Raw genomic sequence first — 18859 nt, forward strand, 5'->3', positions numbered from 1 at the left:
CTTTACTTCATATCAAATGATAAACAATACTGAACTACAAAAAAAAGCGCTGAAACACCGGTTCTCGTCAGATCATCGAAGTTTAGCAACGTTGGGTGCGGTTGTGTTCTGGATGATCCAAGTGTATATAAAAAGTTTAGTATTAATATGTGCAGTGCTGTCTACATAAACTAAAGCGCAGAAAAAAACAAACAAGTTTTTGGCTTACCTCTTTGTCCAAGTTTGGCTTCTGACACGCATCTACCCGTCTTTCGATGGTCTTCAGGTAGTTCAGGATCTTCTGAGCTTGTGAATTGCTGTCGGCTACCTCTGCTTTGATCTTTACTTGGGTGTTGGTTAACCATCGGGTGAGTTTCTCAATAAATGTCAGGTCAAATAAGTGATTCTTAAATCTGAAATTTTTCAAAAGGCTTCTTTATTAAGTTATTTTAGAGAAATGAAATATTAGAAGTAAGCAATGCTTGTAAGCAAAACAATTAATAAGTAAACAATGGGCCTTAAAGATGTATTTAGACACGAAATAATATTGTAGACATCCACAAGCATAGATTATTTACAAGATAGACTCTCCTACTTTATGTTACACAAAATGGAGGTAAGATTGCCCTTGTCTGGTCTTTATATCAATAAAAGACATAGATTACCTGTCTTCAAACTTGGTAGCAATCTCCGAAGCTTGCTGTAGACGTCTGGATTCCATCCCTTCAAGGTCTGCCATGACAAACCCTTCTGATGAATCAATTTTGGTGGCAAGCTTTTCCAACCGTTTCTTGTAACCATCAGTCTCTTCCGGACAAAAGTTACCTCCATCAGAAAACAATCTTACAAAAAAAAAAACATTTGATTGCATTAATTCATGTAGTAAAACATCAAGAAATAAAAGTTTGACAACAACATTTATATTATATTAGCAGAAAATGATAAATAACATTAGTGGCACAATGACATTACAAAAACATTAGTGGCACAATGACATTACAAAAACATTAGTGGGACAATGACATTACAAAAACATTAGTGGCACAATGAGATTACAAAAACATTAGTGGGACAATGACATTACAAAAACATTAGTGGGACAATGACATTACAAAAACATTAGTGGGACAATGACATTACAAAAACATTAGTGGGACAATGACATTACAAAAACATTAGTGGCACAATGACATTACAAAACATTAGTGGCACAATGACATTACAAAAACATTAGTGGCACAATGACATTACAAAAATATTAGTGGCACAATGACATTACAAAAACATAGTGGCACAATGACATTACAAAAACATTAGTGGCACAATGACATTACAAAAACATTAGTGGGACAATGACATTACAAAAACATTAGTGGCACAATGACATTACAAAAACATTAGTGGGACAATGACATTACAAAAACATTAGTGGGACAATGACATTACAAAAACATTAGTGGCACAATGACATTACAAAAACATTAGTGGGACAATGACATTACAAAAACATTAGTGGCACAATGACATTACAAAAACATTAGTGGCACAATGACATTACAAAAACATTAGTGGCACAATGACATTACAAAAACATTAGTGGCACAATGACATTACAAAAACATTAGTGGCACAATGACATTACAAAAACATTAGTGGCACAATGACATTACAAAAACATTAGTGGCACAATGACATTACAAAAACATTAGTGGGACAATGACATTGGTGGGACAATGACATTCCAATGACATTGGTGGGACAATGACATTCCAATGACATTGGTGGGAAGTAGGACAATAACACTACAATGGCATTGGTGGGACAATGACATTACAATGGCATTGGTGAGACAATGACATTGATGGGACAATGACAGTACAATGGCATTGGTGGGACAATGATATTACAATGACATTGATGAGGCAATGATATTACATTGGCATTGGTGGGACAATGACATTACAATGACATTGGTGGGACAATGATATTGGTGGGATAATGGCATTGGTGGGACAATGACATTGATGGGATAATGATATTACAATGACATTGGTGGGACAATGATATTGGTGGGATAATGGCATTGGTGGGACAATGACATTGATGGGATAATGATATTACAATGACATTGGTGGGACAATGACATTATTGGGACAATGACATTACAATGACAAAACATACTTACTTGAAAGACATAATGAACCTGGCATTTGATTCACGCAACATTTGCAACGTGTCATCCAAGTACTGGCGGAACTTGCGTAAGGAAGCCCGGATCACCTGCATGTAACTGTCAAGTTTTGTGCTAACTTGAGTTGACAAAACCGACAACCTGTAAATAACAAGTAAGCACTTAAATCATTTTGATGTGTTTTTTTTATCATGACAATAGAAATTGTGTGTTCTGAAGAAGATGAAACAGGTATCCTGGCTATTAATTTTCACCACAAATAATGAGAAATTAGTTTGATTTGGTGTTAAGCTTTTTCTACACTACACTTGTTTGACAAAAAAGTGTGATTTGCCCAAATATGGTCGTGATATACTCAAATATGGTAGTGATATGACATCATGTCATATGGGCACATCGCAGTTTTCTTTTCACATAAGGTTTGATGGTGCAGACAGAGCATTAGTCAACTCTCCAACCAGAGACCTAGAACCTACAATAGAAGTCCTGAAGGTCTCACATTTTTATACCTTATAAATTTACATTTGTTATACTTTTCAGGCAAGCCTCCAATGAGTGTGACTTGGGTATCATAAATGTTCTTTCAGTACTTACATAGAAGATTTCGTGGCATTGACAAAAATTGATTCTAAAGAATCAATTTCCTCTCTAAAATTATCCGCCAACTTGTCATGTTCAAGTTGCATGTTAATGAAGCGATCTTTACAGTCTTTTAAAGCAGAGGTAATCCCTCTGGAATGACGACTGACACGCTCCTGATGCATCACCAACTCTGCTGCTCTCACGTTGTGGATGTCGAGCTCTGCACGCCGGCAACGAGGGCCGTGTAAATGTAATCGTAAGTCAAGTTCACTGTTTAACTCCTCAATCTTTAGTAACAAAAGAAAACACATTTATTGTATTCCTTTTCACACACAGCATTGCAAAACTAGTCATAGAATCTATGACGATACAGATTAGTTCTCTATTCAAAAAACTGTTCCAATCACTGACAAAGCAGTTCCAGATATTTATGGTATGAAAACAAAAGAAATCGTACCTTAGCAGCAACCACACTGCTAGCCCGTTCAACAGCTTGGACAGACCATTCCTCAAGATTGTCAATAAAGGCCATTCTCATTCTGCGAAATAAATAATTTCATTAATTTTGTTTTTATTAATATTTTATTCAGATAGCAAGCTAAAACCTTAGATTTCATTCTAGTTTGATTTTTGATGAAATTAACTTTAATTCCAAAATAGTGAATGGAATTGAAAACTTACTCTTTTCTGACGTGCTGGAACAACTCCTGGTCAATAAGGACCTTCTCCACCACAGGAAGCAGATAACTTGAAGCTGGAGACTTCTCTAATGATGGCAAATCCAATATATCTTCATCTTTATCTGTTTGTTGAGAAGCATCTTCAGCAGATGTGAGAACGTAAAATGTTGTTCCTTGCTTCGAGGAAAGTACCTCTTTAACACAAAGTTGGGCGGGGTAGGAAGACGTACCTACTACAGAGTCTCGAGAAATTACAGACACACTCTGTAAATACAACACAATTCGCAATCAGTCTTTGGAAGGAAAATTTGAAATTTAGCGTTCCTAAAGAGCCAACAATATCGGCTGGTGGTGAAATAATTCTTCTCGGAAGGACTATAAGATGCAGGTCAAGTGTACAGTTTGCCTGTGTGCCACTTTAAAGAACCCAAGTTCATCATTTGAGATGAAAAGCGGGTTACGCTGGTGAACAGGTTGACAAAATAGCCCCTGTGTCAGGGGATTCTCACCTATCTGATAGGACAGTTACTACAATGTAAATATAAAAAACAACTGATTGGCATTGGTTCACTGATTGAAATTGGTTAACTGATTAGTAAAACAAGTAAAATTAAACAAATTAATAAAAAACTTGAATAACACACAATAGTATTAACAGCTAAAAATAAAAAAAACAATAAAGGTGGAATAAATAACAATTAAAAGACAAAGCAAATTTAAAAAATATTATAATAGTAAAAAAAAAACAATGTAATATAAATTATGTAAAAATAAAGTAATAGCAAAATGTCTACAACTTTTCTCTTTATCTTACCCTCTTCATTATTTTCTTCCATTTGTGTTTGTATTCAGGTAACAATGTCTGACATAAACATATATATTACTTGAAACCTCACGTTAAGGTTGTGTGTTTTCATTTTTTTTTTTTTTTTTTTTTTTTTTTTATTTCATTTCATCACATACATAATACAAAATTAATATATAAAGGCAACGTAACTATTAAAACGAAATAATACTCTCTCAAAAATAAGAGAGTAATAAAAAAAAAAAAAAAAAAAAAAAAAATATAGGATTATATATAATTATAGGATTTCATACGTTTAAAATTAAATCTACTTTTCTAAATATTAAAAATATCCAATTAAATCAGTATACATTAAATAAAACGTTTTTATGTACAGTATTTTTTAAGAACCTAATTTCAGGAAAAAAATATTCATCATCATCGTTCACCGAAATCATTAAATGTATGAGAAAGAGAACTAACCCCAGTTTTGGAAAGCCTTCTGCTGTCGGTTGGACTTGGTGTAGCTTGGTTACGAGAGCTAGACCTTTGTTGTTTTCTTAGTCTACTCTGCTCAGCACTCTCTTCTTTCTTTTTCTTTTCCTAAAAACAAATTATTTGCATAGAAAAATTTCAAAATAGATGCCATGGTGTTATTCTAGAACATCAGCATCTACAGTAAATAGGTGTTATGCCACTTGCTTTATGTAAATCAAATTGAACATTAATGTTTCGTTTTCATGCGGCTATGCGCATATTGATTGGCATATAGTTGTATGGAGCACAGTATGGAAACGTGCTGGAAAAGCTTTGAAAGACCCAAGTGTGCCATATGTTGATGTGCATTGTAAAAAATGTGTAACCAATTAATTTTTTGTCTTCAGTTAAACAAGTAGTAAAACCTGGATAATGGGATGGTTTTTTTGTATTCAAAACAATAGTGAGAAATCTCCTCTATCTCCATAGGGAGAAAAGAAACTGTGACGAAAGTGTGATGTGCCCAAATATGGTAGTGATTTGACATCATGATGTCTATATATGGGCACATCACAATTTTTCTGTCGAACTAGTTGGTAGACAGAGCTTTAGACTTACAGTTGGATGAAGTCTGTCCACTTCGAAAAACTTGCAGACGGATTTGTCATAACGCTTTAACTCATCCTGTACCATGCCTGGGTATTGTTTGACAATGCTGAACTGTTGCTCATGGAATGTATCATAGCTGCAAATAATATAGATTTGAAAAGTGAGGTTGCAAACAAAATTGAGCTGCCAAAAAAAACAGTCATTGAAGCTACAGTCTGATAGTATACTTGATGTTTTTGATACTTGAACAATCCGTGGATCAAGAGGTTTTTTTAAGGTTGTATTCTCAAAATTAGTCATGAATCAACTATAACAAAAATAAGTAATTTCAAAACCCATGCAAGAACTTAGAACAACTGTGGAAATGTGCAGTTTGTTTTTCCGTGTTCTGGACCCCAATTGAATTAAGTATTTTACTTTTTGGGGATTTCCATTTAACTCGAGCCTTACTGTTGTACTGATTGATTGTATTGTTTGTAACTCCTGTGGAGTAGCTTTGCGTCAGGGTGTTGAGTAATTGGTCAGATGTTTACAATGTAAATATTTATATTGTATGTATTTGTGTGACTCTGGTTAATCAATAAAATCAATCAATGAAAACTTGTAATAAACCATCTTCTTACCTGCTTTTGATGTTGTCCAGTGCTAGCATAGCCTTAGACAGTTTATCCTTAAGTGTATCTTCTGTGGCTTCTTGTCTCATCCTGTCCATTACAATATCTAGATTTGCTTCCATATCCTGTAAAGTTAACAAGCACAAATGTGATAAAATATTCTGGGACATGGGACACTAGTTTACTCCAAGCATATGATATCATCTATACACAGTGAGTGAAGAGAGAGAGAGACATAAGTATTTAATACAAAGTGTGCTTTGAGGAAAACAGGTAGCAATATTGTACAGTATCATAGAGTTGAGTTGAGGCTTGGTGGTGGATGCTTGGCTACCAATCCAAAGGTCCTGAGTTTAAGTCCTGTCAGTGCCAATTTATAACTCCACATCGAAAGATCTGTAATAAGACTTTGTTTATGTACACCCTCTTGTGTATGTTTGTCTTGTGAACAGGATTGCCACCTTTAAGAAGGATAGTGAATTAATTCACTTATGGTTATCCTTGGCAATTTTCCTATCCATGTAACACAATTTGCATTAGTAGGAACTAACCTGATTTAGATTGTCATGTTCATGACGACAAGCCTCTAACATTTCTTGAAGTTTTCTTTCTTGCTTTGCAAGGCCAATCTCGTGAACATCCCATAGATGTCCCGCACCTTGAGCATACTTGAACAGACTGTGTAGCTGACTTGCATAAGCTACTGACAGATTCTCCAAAGATTTCTAGTAAAAAAACAAAAATTAGGTTTAAACAATCTTTATGCAACTGATGTTCTACACAAATTATTATTATTACAACAAGAATGAGTGGACAACCAAAATATACATGCTGTAGTTTTTCTTAACAAAACAAAAATGTATTTCAGAGCCAAAAACCTAAATCTATGTGTAGAAAGCAAGGATGTACTAACACAAAATGATGCACAAAAGCTCTCTGACAGTGGCGTAAACAGCTATGAGTGCTCACTGGTTAAACTCAGGGGCCTCAAAGCTTTGAGGTAGAAAACAGGCACTCAAATAATGTTCAAAAAGGCCTAAAATTCCAGAGGTATCCAACGTTGGAGGGTCACTTAGGTTCCCTAAACAAGTGGCCTGCTCCATGATCTTCTATACCTGTTAACAATGGCAAAGTTCATGTACTGTACATGTCTATATCATCTTGTGTCTCTTTACGAAATGATTGATTTATTGACTTACATCCATGGTTTGAAGAATTTCTTCAAAGACTTTCTGTCGTTCGCCAATAAGTGGAAGAAACTTCTCTTCTATCACCGACAAGACTCTCTCCTCTGAGCACACTCCGGCCTCCATCAAAGAACTCTGTAAATATGGAGAAAGTAAATGCATTGTCAAGTTCACATTGGCATAATTCGGTGGAAACATAAAAGGTAACTGAAATCCTATGGCTAAGAGACTGTGTTTCCATCTGACAGGATTTGAACCCAGGACCTTGGGATTGGTAGCCAAGCATCTTCACCACCAAGCTACAACTCCACACGAATCATACACACCTTGTGATTCTCCATCTCCGCAAGACAACCTTGACAAATCCGTTCATATTCTTCATGCATCTTATCAAGATATGCAACATGGACTTGTTCGATTTGTTTGTTGATAGAGCCAATTTCATTATTCCATTGGTAAACAGCAGCCTTTGTAGAGCTCGGAGGCTTCATTTCCCTGAATATAATTGATACAAGAGATTACAGGTTAAAACAGGAGGTGGGTGAAGAGGAGAGGGGCAACAAGAAAAGGAATAAATTAATTTCACAGGAGAAACTTAAATGGAGAACCTAGGATTATAATGCAAGAATGTGAGTTGAGTCACATTCACATTAGTTAAATAATGGAAAATCATATAACAAATTGAACAGCGCCGTATTCTGTTCAGAACAAGTGTGAATGTAGCTTTAGCCTGTGTAGTGCCTCATGCTGTGCCAGGTGGCTTAAGCTAAGCCTTATGCTTGAGCATTGCAAGGAAATACTAGTAAACGTAGGTACCTAAGTGACTGGATTAGCTTAAGTCTTTTTGTATTCAGTTCATCTTGCTCTTCTCTCAGCTGTTGTATAAACTCATCGACTTTAGGTGGCTTGGTGATGTCATTGCTCTTCATAAAATTTCTAAAATATAAACAATATTATCATTAAATATCTTTGTGGTAAAAACTGTAAATTGACATAATATTTATATGCATTACTGTACTAATAATTTCAACTTACTAATTTTGACTAAACTAAACTCTGTCTACACTATCAAACTAATTTGACAAATAAGGTCTGATGTGCGCAAATATGGTAGTGCTATGCTTAAATATGGTAGTGATATGACATCATCATGTCCATAATGGGCACATCCCATTTTTTGTCACATAAAGTTTGATAGTGTAGACATGGCTTTAACCAGTGAAGGACTTACTGAAAGGACTTGATAGCTACTTCAGTGTTTAGTTGCCTCCAGTCTTCCACTCGGCCTTCCCAAACATAATGTAGGTCTTTCTCACGCTCAATGTCTGCTTTCATCAAGCGGACATACAGGTTACTATATGAGCGTCTATTATGAATTAAGGTTTGGTTGACAACCTGTGACTCTTTCTCTATGTATCGACTCACATCTGGTGGCATTAGGTGAGCTATCTGTTCAAGAGACTTGGCATATGCCTTAAGGACTTCTCTAATCTACACAAATAAACAAGAAATAAAGTATAAAAATATCTATAATAGTGCCAATTGTCTCAGACCTACAGTATTGCTAATCAAAATTACTGTTTACTCTACCATAGCAGAATCAGTTGATTTCACCCGGTTTAAAACAGGTAATTTACTAGGTCACTTAACACTAAACAGGTTTATTTGGTCTAGTTCCTATAACTGATCCAGTCTCAATGCAGGTCAATTTTTGACTGAGGAATACTAATTCTGTGCATCCCCCGTTACGATTCAATTACCTTTTGCATCCGTTGGCCTTCATAGCTTTGAAACTGCTTATCTAATTCTATGATCCAATTTCTACGATATTCAGATTGCTTAGCTATGTCATTCCACAATTCTATCAATCCTTGTAATGTGTAACCTCGCAACTCCTGCAAATAAAACATTTTCCAGTGAGGTTTACTGTGGCTGCTTTGTGAGTTGTTTATTACAGTGATATTATAGGCATAAGGAAACACAAGTGTCTTTACAGCCTTTTTGAAAAACAATTATATACTTTTAGTTAGAAATCAACAGCAAGTAAAATTACAGAATAGGAAAAATGAAATATCAAGTTTTTATAAAAGCATGTCCAAACTATAGAGGGTGCTATAACATTTAAAAAAATATACAAAATCATAGACTATTAGAAAATCTAAAGATTGGTTTCTATAGCAAACATGGGTATGTCGGGAGAGTTGGGAGGTGCGACATTCTTTCTAAACTAATTTTATGTACACAATTAATAAAAATACGAAAAAATAAACAATTTATTGCTTAAAAAGTGAAAATAAAACAGATATTTTACCACGTCATCTTGTATTTTAGACAGGAACTGTTCAATAACTGAAAAAAAAAAAGATGATGTTGTATAATGGCAATAGCTTCCTCCTTATAAATAAGTAAATCTAATATATTTTGTTAGTATCAAGGGATCTGATTTGGAAAGGTTAGTAAATTTCTTAATTTGTTCTGTACTTTTAGGAAAGTTCAGTGCAACATTCGTCACATGTTCCAACTGTACAGTAGAACCTCCATTTTACGTACGGTACGGGACCGAAAGGCGTACGTAAAACAAGGGATTCGTAAAATCCAGGTTGACCTTAAATTGACCCCCAAATACGTAGATCGTAACTAAAAAGGCTGCCGTGTTTGCCTACAGCATGCAGGTGGTCACTAACTTAGCTAGGCCTAGACTAATCTAGGCCAGGCTAGCAAGATGTGAGGCCTAGAAAAGTACAGTATATACAGGCTGTGCGACTTAGTTTAAATAAAGTGTTATAAATAAAATATCAATGTTCTTGTATTTTCTATCAATAAAACAGTCGCTGCTGTAGGGGAATGCATATTGTTAAATTGCGCCCTCAATGTAAGAAAATGATGACGTCATCGGTCATTTAAGCGTACGTAAAATCAAGGGAACGTAAAATCAGGGTACGTAAAACGAAGGTTCTACTGTATAAACAAAACAATTTTAGTGACTCTCTATCTAGGAAATTTGAATACGATACTATAGTAATTCACCAAGACTACATTATCTAAATTTTATTTTATTAAGTAGCTAAATACATAAAATAAATTATTATTGTACCTTTATCATTGTCTTGCATACTAGAAAGTAATTGTTTTCCAGAAGCAGTAATATGAGGTTCAAACTCCTGTCAAATGAAATATAAAGACAGATAACTAACATATTAGCATTTATAAATAATGATTATTACATGAAATGGTGCCTACACCCCTCATGATGGAAACAGTGGTGTAACGGCTTTGATATGAGCGTACACTGCGTACAAAATCAGGGGCTCCAGAGCTCAAGGGGTCCCAGAGCTCAAGGGGCTCTGGGACCCCAGAGCATGTGCAGTCTAATGCGTCGGAAGGCCCCTTAGAAGTGCTAAACCAGGGTCATTTGTCTTGTGCATTACGGCACTGGATGAAAAAATATCAGGATGTTGTCCAGTTGGGCATAGTTTGGGATATATTTTATTTATTTCTTGTTAAACTGTGTTTAATGAGGGTAAAACAAAACCGTGTACTTCGCATTCAGACTTAGTCGTATGCTGTATAAACGTGGTCTGGACAGGCACTAAGTTACATCAAACAGGGTTATTAACCTTAGCAATGATTGACAGTTCCTGCTGCAGATCTTCCACGGCTTCTTCGTGTCGTTGTCGCCTGCTTTCACTGATTCTGTCTATTATATCAGAACCAGATTGCTCTTTGCCTATAATAGAAATGTACAAACCAAAAATGCTGTAAGTTTTCATTACACAATCTAGCTAGCAGTCCAGCCTCCGTGGACAAATAAAGTTGAATTGAATTAAACAAAATGTGGGTATATTATACTATAAAGCATTATTCTTTGGCTCATCATATAAAATTTACAATTTATTGTACAAACTCATCAAGAATGAAACGTATTAAAAAGTAAAATGTATGGAAATATTTACATGCATGCAATTTATGCATTGTGGATGTATACACTAGGTATCAACCAAAACATCCCAAAGTCTTTAACTTTATAAATAAACTAAAACTACAAACCAGCTACACCAAATATGGTAGCGACATGCCCAACTATGGTAGCGACATGCCCAAATATGGTAGCGACATGCCCAACTATGGTAGCGACATGCCCAACTATGGTAGTGATATGATATCATCATCATCATCCATATATGGCCACTTAAAATGTTTTGTCACATCAAGTTTGATAGTGTAGACAGAGCTTTAGGTATTAGTTTTATATCAAAGATATTTAAATTCTTACTGATGATATCACTTAGACCTCTGACATCTCTAGCTGCCGTTATATGCTCTGGCTCAACTGATGCTTCTATTGATTTCAAAACCGTTTGCCTTAAAATAAAAAATGTAAATCAATAAAACAAAATTGGTATTATACTCTAGTTTAAGATATAGTTTACTCTTACAAAACCATCCTCCTGGACTTGAACTTTGACCCAAACCTACCTATACAATACAGGATTCTCCGACTTGTCATCATTTGGGTTACCTTCAATCCACAGCACTTGACGTTTATTCAGTGACCTTTCACCCATCTCCTTCCTATTTTCTTTAACAAGTGGGATGCCATTTTGTTTAGGAATAACTTTCTTAGGATTTGCTTTTGATTTCTCTAAAGCTTGCACAAGTTGAACCTATGAATAACATAATTTATAGTATTATCTAAAGTATTTTGAAAAAAATTTTAATATAATAATTACCATATATATTACATATTTTATTATGTAACTATATACCTGTGTGTGCTAATTATATGTAGTATGTACAGTATACTTTACAATAATTTGGTAAAAAATATGAATACTGTGTATGTGATAATTAGAAAACAGTACAATAGTTACAAAACAATGATACATTTTATTGATAGACCAAGGCTTCCTCTTACCTCTGCATCGAATATCTGTCTGTACACTTTACCACTTTGAATCACCTTGCAGGGTTGCTGTGTGTTAGCCATATTGTTGTATGACGCTTAGGCCTAGTCAGAAAACAGAAATAAAAAAATCATGTTGGCCTTAGTCTATAACCCATCAACAGTGATGTTCTTTAAAAAAAAAAAGGTTTCGGAACAGCTGGTTGGTTGATGTAGCTTGACAACTTTCATATTTTATTATAAACATTTTTTAGAGAGGACTAATAATCACAATGGCAATGCGGCTGATGCCGGCTCTTTATGGTCATCGAGAGTGGATATATTAGGCCTATCTAGGCTAGGCCCTTCTAGTCTTTAGTTGGTATATATATAGGCTCAGGCTAGGCCTAACTCCTAGGCCCCTACACTTTTTAACTCTAGTAGGCCTAGCCCACTCCACTTGCTGCTTCTTATTATATTATATAGGCCTAGGGGGCCTAGCAAATTTTAGGCCTAGCCTCTCTCTTATTATTATATTAGCTAGCTAGCCTATCCTAGCTAGGCCAGGCCTAACTGGGCCTAGCACTAGGCCTAGGCTAACTTATGATAGCTCCCCCAGGCCCTAGCTAACTAGAAAGGTAGAGTATACCTACTATATACTAGCTAGGGGCCTTAGTCTACTAGCCTACTACTACTATTATTATTAGGCTAGCGACGTTTTTATTTAAGTTAAAAATATTCTATAATATATACCGGTTTCAGAACCACAGAAACTGTTTTCAATATTGCAAGTTTTAGAATCAACAGTCTAAACTATGTTTAGTGAAAAATAACTAGTAGAGTTAATGATTTTTTGGAATTAAACTGCCACATTTTTCTCGGTTTTCTACCTTCGAAGTAGTTGTTTTAGTTCGCCGTAGCAACAATATGCGCATGCGTTATATGGCAATAACTTTATTTCTATCCAAACGTTGGTGGGGTAGTTGTGTTTCGTGTGAGGACCGGAGCTGAGTGGGATTTGGTGCTGAAGTTCTGGATAAAAAATACTGCATTTTCCTTTGAAATTTCAAATGATTGCAATATATACTTAAACATAACTGATATTTACAACATAGGTATTACTTTTATCACATAGTTTGTGATGGCGGCTAGCCAAACTAGGTAATAAGCCTAGGAATGTACCTAGGCTAGGCTTGCCCTCGTACCAACCAGCAGGCTCAATTTAGGAGTCCCGACCAAACAGAGCACCCTCTAGAGGTCCCAGATGTTAGATTCCAGCTAGTGCCTACTTCCATACCGAGAATGTAGAAGGATCACCGTAGAGCACACACCTACCTACCTACTGCTCTGATACAAAATTGTTTTATGCCCCACTAATTTAAGTATTGGCCAGATATACTCTACTAGTACTAGAGTAATAATAAGGCCTCAATCAATACCACCAGCATGCAATACATTTCAATAAAATAAAAAACTACTTCTTATTAATATTTTTGTAGGATGGCATACTCTGGCAGTGGTGAGACAAATTCAGCAGGTTATCCACCAGTTAATCAAAGTCGTGGACGACGTGGAGAAAAAGTGCAAAACATTAATCTTACTCCGGGTGATTTGGAGATAGTAGCTGAATGCAGGAGGGAAAGTTTTTACTACAGATCACTGCCACTTTCAACATTGGCTGCGATAGGTACTCACCAACTAATAAGAATGGGCTACCTAACAACAGGGCGTCTTGGTCAAATACCAAAGATTGGCTTTGCTATGTTAACCGGGTATTTAGTTGGCAAAATATCGTACGTTAATGAGTGCAAGAAAAAATTTATGAGGCTTGAAAATTCCGAGGTTGGAGAAATGTTAAGGAAGGGAAAAAATATTGGGCCCGGGACATTTGCTGGTGTACCAAATATTGCAATGGAAACCGAAGAATATGATGAACGTGAAAGTGAAAGGAACGCGATACGTAGCAGTGACCCACATGTTAATCTTGATATCGACACGAGTACATTACCATCACTGGATGATAAAATGGACAGACCAGAAACACTTTACCAATTTGATAATGATTTAAACGAAAGTCAAGCAGCTAAACCAATGACCACGTATGAAGAATTACGAAAAAGGAATCGTGATCAATCTAATCGCAACACGATGCAGAATAATTTTGATAATAAGCAACTTGTAGCATCTGATAGGAGTGGTTCGAAACCGCGTTCTAAACATTTTGAAGATACCGGTTTCTCAAAATCTGTGAAGACTAAAGTCAATACTTATGGTGACTCTTGGGACGAATAAAATCCAATTTGTGGAGAGTCCCGAGTCAACTAAAATACATACAATAACTATATAATCATTGAGTGATTAGTGTTCTAAATAAACATTAAACATTGCGGAATATTGACATTATCAGTGATGAATTTCATGAATAATTTGTAATTGTTGTAATGAGATGAGTAACATATAACATGATGGAAAGTTAGAATGAAATGAATAAACTTGAATCAGTAAAACTCTTGTGTAACTGGTGCTGATTTTACTTTTCATGTTATTGTTAGTCCACCAATCGACGTTTTGATTTTTGTCATTGTGAGCTCAAGTATTGTGTGTGTGTGTGCCAAAATATTTATCTTTTACTAATTTTGGTCTAATTAACTAACTAATTAACAGTAACATATCTGCAACATAAACATTATCTGTACTAATTTTAGTCAATATTACTATGACAAATAAAAAATATCAATAATGATGAAAAGAGTCATATTTATTAATACTGTAAAGAAGCATTCACTATTCTTACTCATTAAAAATAAAATAGAAAACATTAAACAAATGCCTCGATTAGATAACTTCACCTATTTAGGATATCAGAAAAAAAAGAAAAATTGTGGTGCGGCATGTTGGTCTCTCCAACTACAAAAGTACACTATGTTGTGTTCTAGCAGTATATTTTGCAAATCATCTTTCTTGAGGAGAAGACATTTAGAATTTGCGAATAACCATCTACCTAGTTGTAGACCTAACGTGATTGTGGTTGTTCCCTGGTTCTAACAATTGGTTGCAATTAATATAAAGAACCAGGATGCATCCAGTCGATCTCCTGCAGACAGAACCATTCATCATTGTGTGTACCATGACCACAAAGGAAAGCACAACCTAGTTGGTAACTAAATCTATTTAGGGTGAGCAGGGAGTTCTAATAACAACTCCCTGGTGTGAGCAGTTTTAATTCTGCTCCATTCACCAAGCATCCCCAATTATTCGTGACTCAGATGTAACCCCAATCCCTGTATTATTGTCCACCAGTCAAAATATTTATCTTGTTACTAATGTCGGTCTAGAACCCAGACTATAATACTGTATACAATCATAGACAAGAATTTACAGCAGAGTCTCACCACCTGCAGCAGCCAGTTCAGCTTTAAATTAGAATTAATTCCAAATTAAAAACAATTTGCGTACAAAAGCAAACAATTAAAATTTTGACATCTGTTTAAGTTATTTTAAATTTGATGGGCGATCAGTGAGGGGTTCTTTCCAGACGAGGATGGTAAATGTTCTGTAGAAAAGAAAATTTTTAAACAAATTAAAACATTTGAGATTATATGTGTATGTATACAAATGTCGATCATCTAGTATATACATTTTGTTCTATAGTATTACTAAACTTGTGTCTAGAATATTTAAAGCAGGGTTCGAAAAATCATCATGACCTTATAGGCCTCAGTGGGTTTATTTACCGTCACTTCTACTGCTGTCCTATAGTTTAAAAACAGAAAAAAGTGGGGTTCGTTTGACCCTCGAATGCCCCACTGGCTACAGGCATATATTTACTACCTTACCATTGTTGTTCTGTGTTGTAGGCCTCACTGGGAGGGGGATTGCCCCGGGCTGACCAGGTATCGGAAGCTGCTTCTCAATACTTTTAGGTATCTCTCTGTTGTTGTTTTTCATGTTTGCTTGAGTGTCACTTTCGTCTAGAACTCTTGAACTAATAATTTCATCATCACTGGGTCTTGGTTTTCTCTCAGCAACTTAATAAAAGAGGGAAATATTTATATTAATAAAACAGTAATTAACTATACAATAATACTTTATTCTCAGGTTCAGGTTATCAAATCGCAATGAAAATAGTTTTCCAGAAAGTGAAATGAATCACTCTGAATAGTTAAAATTCTAAATGTCTTTATTAAATCTAAAACACCTGAAAATCCACGAAGAAGCAGACAAAGTTGTTGACCAGTAAAGCTTAAATGTCGTTAATGAATGTGAAAGCAGCAACAAGCTACATTGACAAAATACCATAGGTTTACGGTACTTACTTGAAACAGGTGGGTGATTCTTGAGGTCCTCTAATGCAACATTTAACCGTTTAACTATAAAAACTTGTGTTCTGTTTTTCATTAGAGACTTAACAAAAATTTGGAAAGCAGTATGTCCGCGTCTTTTTAGATAGCCAAGGAATGTTCTACACCTCTGCCTCGTTGTGGTCTGTGACATTATGTCTTCAACGGTTTCTTGATCAAATATTCGTTCTGAACGCAAGAAATCGACATGGTCTGAGGGGTTGATGTTATCACAGAGAAAGGCAAAGTTATTTTCAATAACCTGTTGAGGAAAGCAATGGGTTATTATTTATATATGAAATAAGTGTTTAATTAATAAATTATTTTATGTTTACCACATTATTCTAAGTAATTAAACTGTCCGGAATGTGGGATGTCTCCCCATTTATTGAGTTTGCTACGTTGTGCATGTGGTTCGTCCCGGCCCCGGTCCCGGCTCAAATACGTCATGTAAAAGGGAAACCCCCATGTATTTTTTTTTTGTAATTTTCGTTACCAAGCTGCTAAAGTTCTGGCCAATCAACAACTATGAATTTTTGCGCGCAATATGTTACGCACCAGTAGTTGCCCAGGGAATAACCATGTCCAACCATTGCATTCTAAATCTTGCAGTCGAACGGAATACAGTAGGCTTATGGTATTGCTCATGGAGGATACCTCCATGGTATTGCTTAATTGTGTGATAATTTAAAAAACAATTATTTTAAGTACGTGCAAGGTAAGTAATTTTTCGAACAATCCACGCATGCATCCTGGGATATTTTGTCCAGACGACGGTTTCTTTGGCATTTAATATCAACAAACAAAAATAATATAATTCAGTCACAACTAAACGAAGACATGGAATAATCGGCTACTGACTGCCACCCAGAGGTCTTATTAATCACTTATCTAAATTGATTTCTGTTTCTTTATTTGACTAAACATAAGTTAGGGATATTCTTTTATTTTGCAATACTAAAGGTAAGCCTCTATTATTCAAATATCATTATTCACATTCCACCCACCGACCACCGACCACGTCATCAAAATTTATTCAACAATAAACAAACATACTTCCTGAATGTCGCCGACATTCCATGTTCAATACAACATACTTAGCTAGGCCTACAGAGCACTGAATGATCGTGTCTTACCTCACAATGCAGGAAATGTTCATATTCTTCTTTTATTGAAAATCGTGCCATATTTAGACCTATAGAGAGATTTATCACGGGGTTTTGACTAACGTCGAACACAGCTTCGTTACTTTTGTAAGTACAGTATTGTAAGTCTTCAGTCAGTTGTTACATCGAGGCTATAATTACTTAGTCTATTACAGTATTGAAGTCTGTATGTAGTACTGTAGTTTAAGTGTTGATTTAGGTGAATAACTGGTCTATAACTGGTGATAGTTTAATTTCGACAAACAATCGGTGATAAATCGTAAGTCTCGTCAAATTGTAGTACTGTATCAGACGACGTGAACATTCCTTGGTTCTCATGATTCGTTACACCCGGAAGTAGCATGATTATTTTTGTATTGTGCAAACTGGTAATGGACCCGTCCATTTTCAGTGTATAATTCTTAGGCCCTTCTTATTAATAATGAATATTAACATTAACAGTAGTATTAACCATTTGACATTAATCGTTACTTTATGTTTAATAGATTATTTGGATTAATTAAATTCAGGTCGGTTAAGAATGTTTATTTTTAGTATTTAGGTCCCTTGCGAAAAGTCGTACGTCCTAATTACGTCATGCAAAAGGGAAACCCCCTTAACACTGTTGATATTATACGACGTATGTGTTATACAGATTCGACAACCACAATGTTAAAGTAATTAATTTTCTTTTATTACAAATAATTATTTAAAGCAATCATGCATAAATTAATTAGGTGCACTACTGAGTGCAATAACGTTAACAAATATTAAACAATCAAATTATCAAGAAAAGTGCGATATGGGTGTATATACAGTATTTTTTTAGGCAAGGTAACTAACTACACTAGTAACTAACTACACTAATAACTACATATACTTTCAAAACTATGCTTATTTAAACTAAGCCTCAATATGAGGTAGCTTAGTACTATATTACTATTACACTTATTTCCAATGAAATTGCCTGATATATGATGACTATACAGGTTGAACCAGGGCCTTGAGATAAGGAGGGAAAGTACAATACCATTAAACCACAATACTTTCAAACATGTCTACTCTACTACTACACCTCAATATGAGGCTTAGTTAGATAGCAGTACTCGGATGCACAATTCAAGGAATTTGATTAAATCCACAATCGAACCAGAACCTCAAAATGAGAAGGGAGGACACTACACCAGTAATAATTTACAATATATAGAAATGTATACTGTACTATTAATGTTCGATATACAAGACAAAAATCACTTTGAATGGTTAATAGTTTTTTAAACATTGTTATATACTGTACAAGTTTACTTTACTATAGTCTGGCTGGTGAGTTCATTGGTGGTTATACAAGAATAAGAATAAAAAGCAGACAAAACAACAGCTAGCCAGTAG

The 18859-nt window shown here is 35.2% G+C and overlaps 3 protein-coding genes across 4 annotated transcripts in view; 1 reads left to right on the forward strand and 2 right to left on the reverse strand.

Annotated features, from left to right (window-relative positions):
- Positions 1-12972, reverse strand: part of LOC140047247 (coiled-coil domain-containing protein 180-like) — a 53644-nt gene extending 40672 nt beyond the window's left edge. Inside the window, exons 1-23 of the mRNA XM_072092149.1 lie at positions 12739-12972; positions 12019-12111; positions 11580-11767; positions 11377-11465; positions 10721-10830; positions 10198-10264; positions 9415-9452; positions 8864-8998; positions 8335-8594; positions 7920-8039; positions 7430-7598; positions 7116-7238; positions 6468-6641; positions 5926-6041; positions 5312-5438; positions 4700-4819; positions 4247-4294; positions 3434-3696; positions 3210-3291; positions 2765-3039; positions 2165-2311; positions 645-821; positions 209-392 (exon numbers count right to left, since the gene is read on the reverse strand). Coding sequence (XP_071948250.1) covers positions 209-392; positions 645-821; positions 2165-2311; positions 2765-3039; positions 3210-3291; positions 3434-3696; positions 4247-4294; positions 4700-4819; positions 5312-5438; positions 5926-6041; positions 6468-6641; positions 7116-7238; positions 7430-7598; positions 7920-8039; positions 8335-8594; positions 8864-8998; positions 9415-9452; positions 10198-10264; positions 10721-10830; positions 11377-11465; positions 11580-11767; positions 12019-12090 — 3084 coding nt within the window. The 5' untranslated portion in view covers positions 12091-12111; positions 12739-12972. The remainder of the gene's footprint in view (positions 1-208; positions 393-644; positions 822-2164; positions 2312-2764; positions 3040-3209; positions 3292-3433; positions 3697-4246; positions 4295-4699; positions 4820-5311; positions 5439-5925; positions 6042-6467; positions 6642-7115; positions 7239-7429; positions 7599-7919; positions 8040-8334; positions 8595-8863; positions 8999-9414; positions 9453-10197; positions 10265-10720; positions 10831-11376; positions 11466-11579; positions 11768-12018; positions 12112-12738) is intronic.
- A 5-nt stretch (positions 12973-12977) lies between these two features.
- Positions 12978-14838, forward strand: LOC140047248 (OCIA domain-containing protein 1-like). 2 transcript variants are annotated; one of them, XM_072092151.1, is made up of 2 exons: positions 12978-13100; positions 13485-14838. In XM_072092151.1, the coding sequence occupies exon 2, from the start codon at positions 13486-13488 to the stop codon at positions 14275-14277; it is 792 nt and encodes a 263-aa protein (XP_071948252.1). In that variant the 5' UTR covers positions 12978-13100; position 13485; the 3' UTR covers positions 14278-14838. The 2 variants fall into 2 exon arrangements, with proteins under 2 accessions (XP_071948252.1, XP_071948251.1); XM_072092150.1 differs by having other exon boundaries at positions 12994-13146.
- LOC140047250 (uncharacterized) lies at positions 14717-17834 on the reverse strand. Its single transcript, XM_072092153.1, has 4 exons — positions 17462-17834; positions 16302-16587; positions 15822-16013; positions 14717-15538 (listed from the first exon to the last, which is right to left on the reverse strand). Exons 1-4 carry the CDS (start codon positions 17510-17512, stop codon positions 15483-15485), a joined length of 585 nt encoding a protein of 194 aa, XP_071948254.1. The 5' UTR covers positions 17513-17834; the 3' UTR covers positions 14717-15482.
- Between the last annotated feature and the right edge of the window lie 1025 nt (positions 17835-18859).

Source organism: Antedon mediterranea, chromosome 4, assembly GCF_964355755.1.
Source record: "Antedon mediterranea chromosome 4, ecAntMedi1.1, whole genome shotgun sequence".
NCBI classification, from domain to species: domain Eukaryota; kingdom Metazoa; phylum Echinodermata; class Crinoidea; order Comatulida; family Antedonidae; genus Antedon; species Antedon mediterranea.

Coding starts and splice junctions, on each gene's coding strand:
- LOC140047248 (XM_072092150.1), top strand. CDS start 13,127: ATGGCGGCTAGCCAAACTAG. Junction 13,147..13,484: donor ATGGCGGCTAGCCAAACTAG/GTAATAAGCCTA, acceptor ATATTTTTGTAG/GATGGCATACTCTGGCAGTG.
- LOC140047250 (XM_072092153.1), bottom strand. CDS start 17,512: ATGGCACGATTTTCAATAAAAGAAGAATATGAACATTTCCTGCATTGT. Junction 16,014..16,301: donor GAATCACCCACCTGTTTCAA/GTAAGTACCGTA, acceptor TCTTTTATTAAG/TTGCTGAGAGAAAACCAAGA. Junction 15,539..15,821: donor TACAACACAGAACAACAATG/GTAAGGTAGTAA, acceptor TCTTTTCTACAG/AACATTTACCATCCTCGTCT.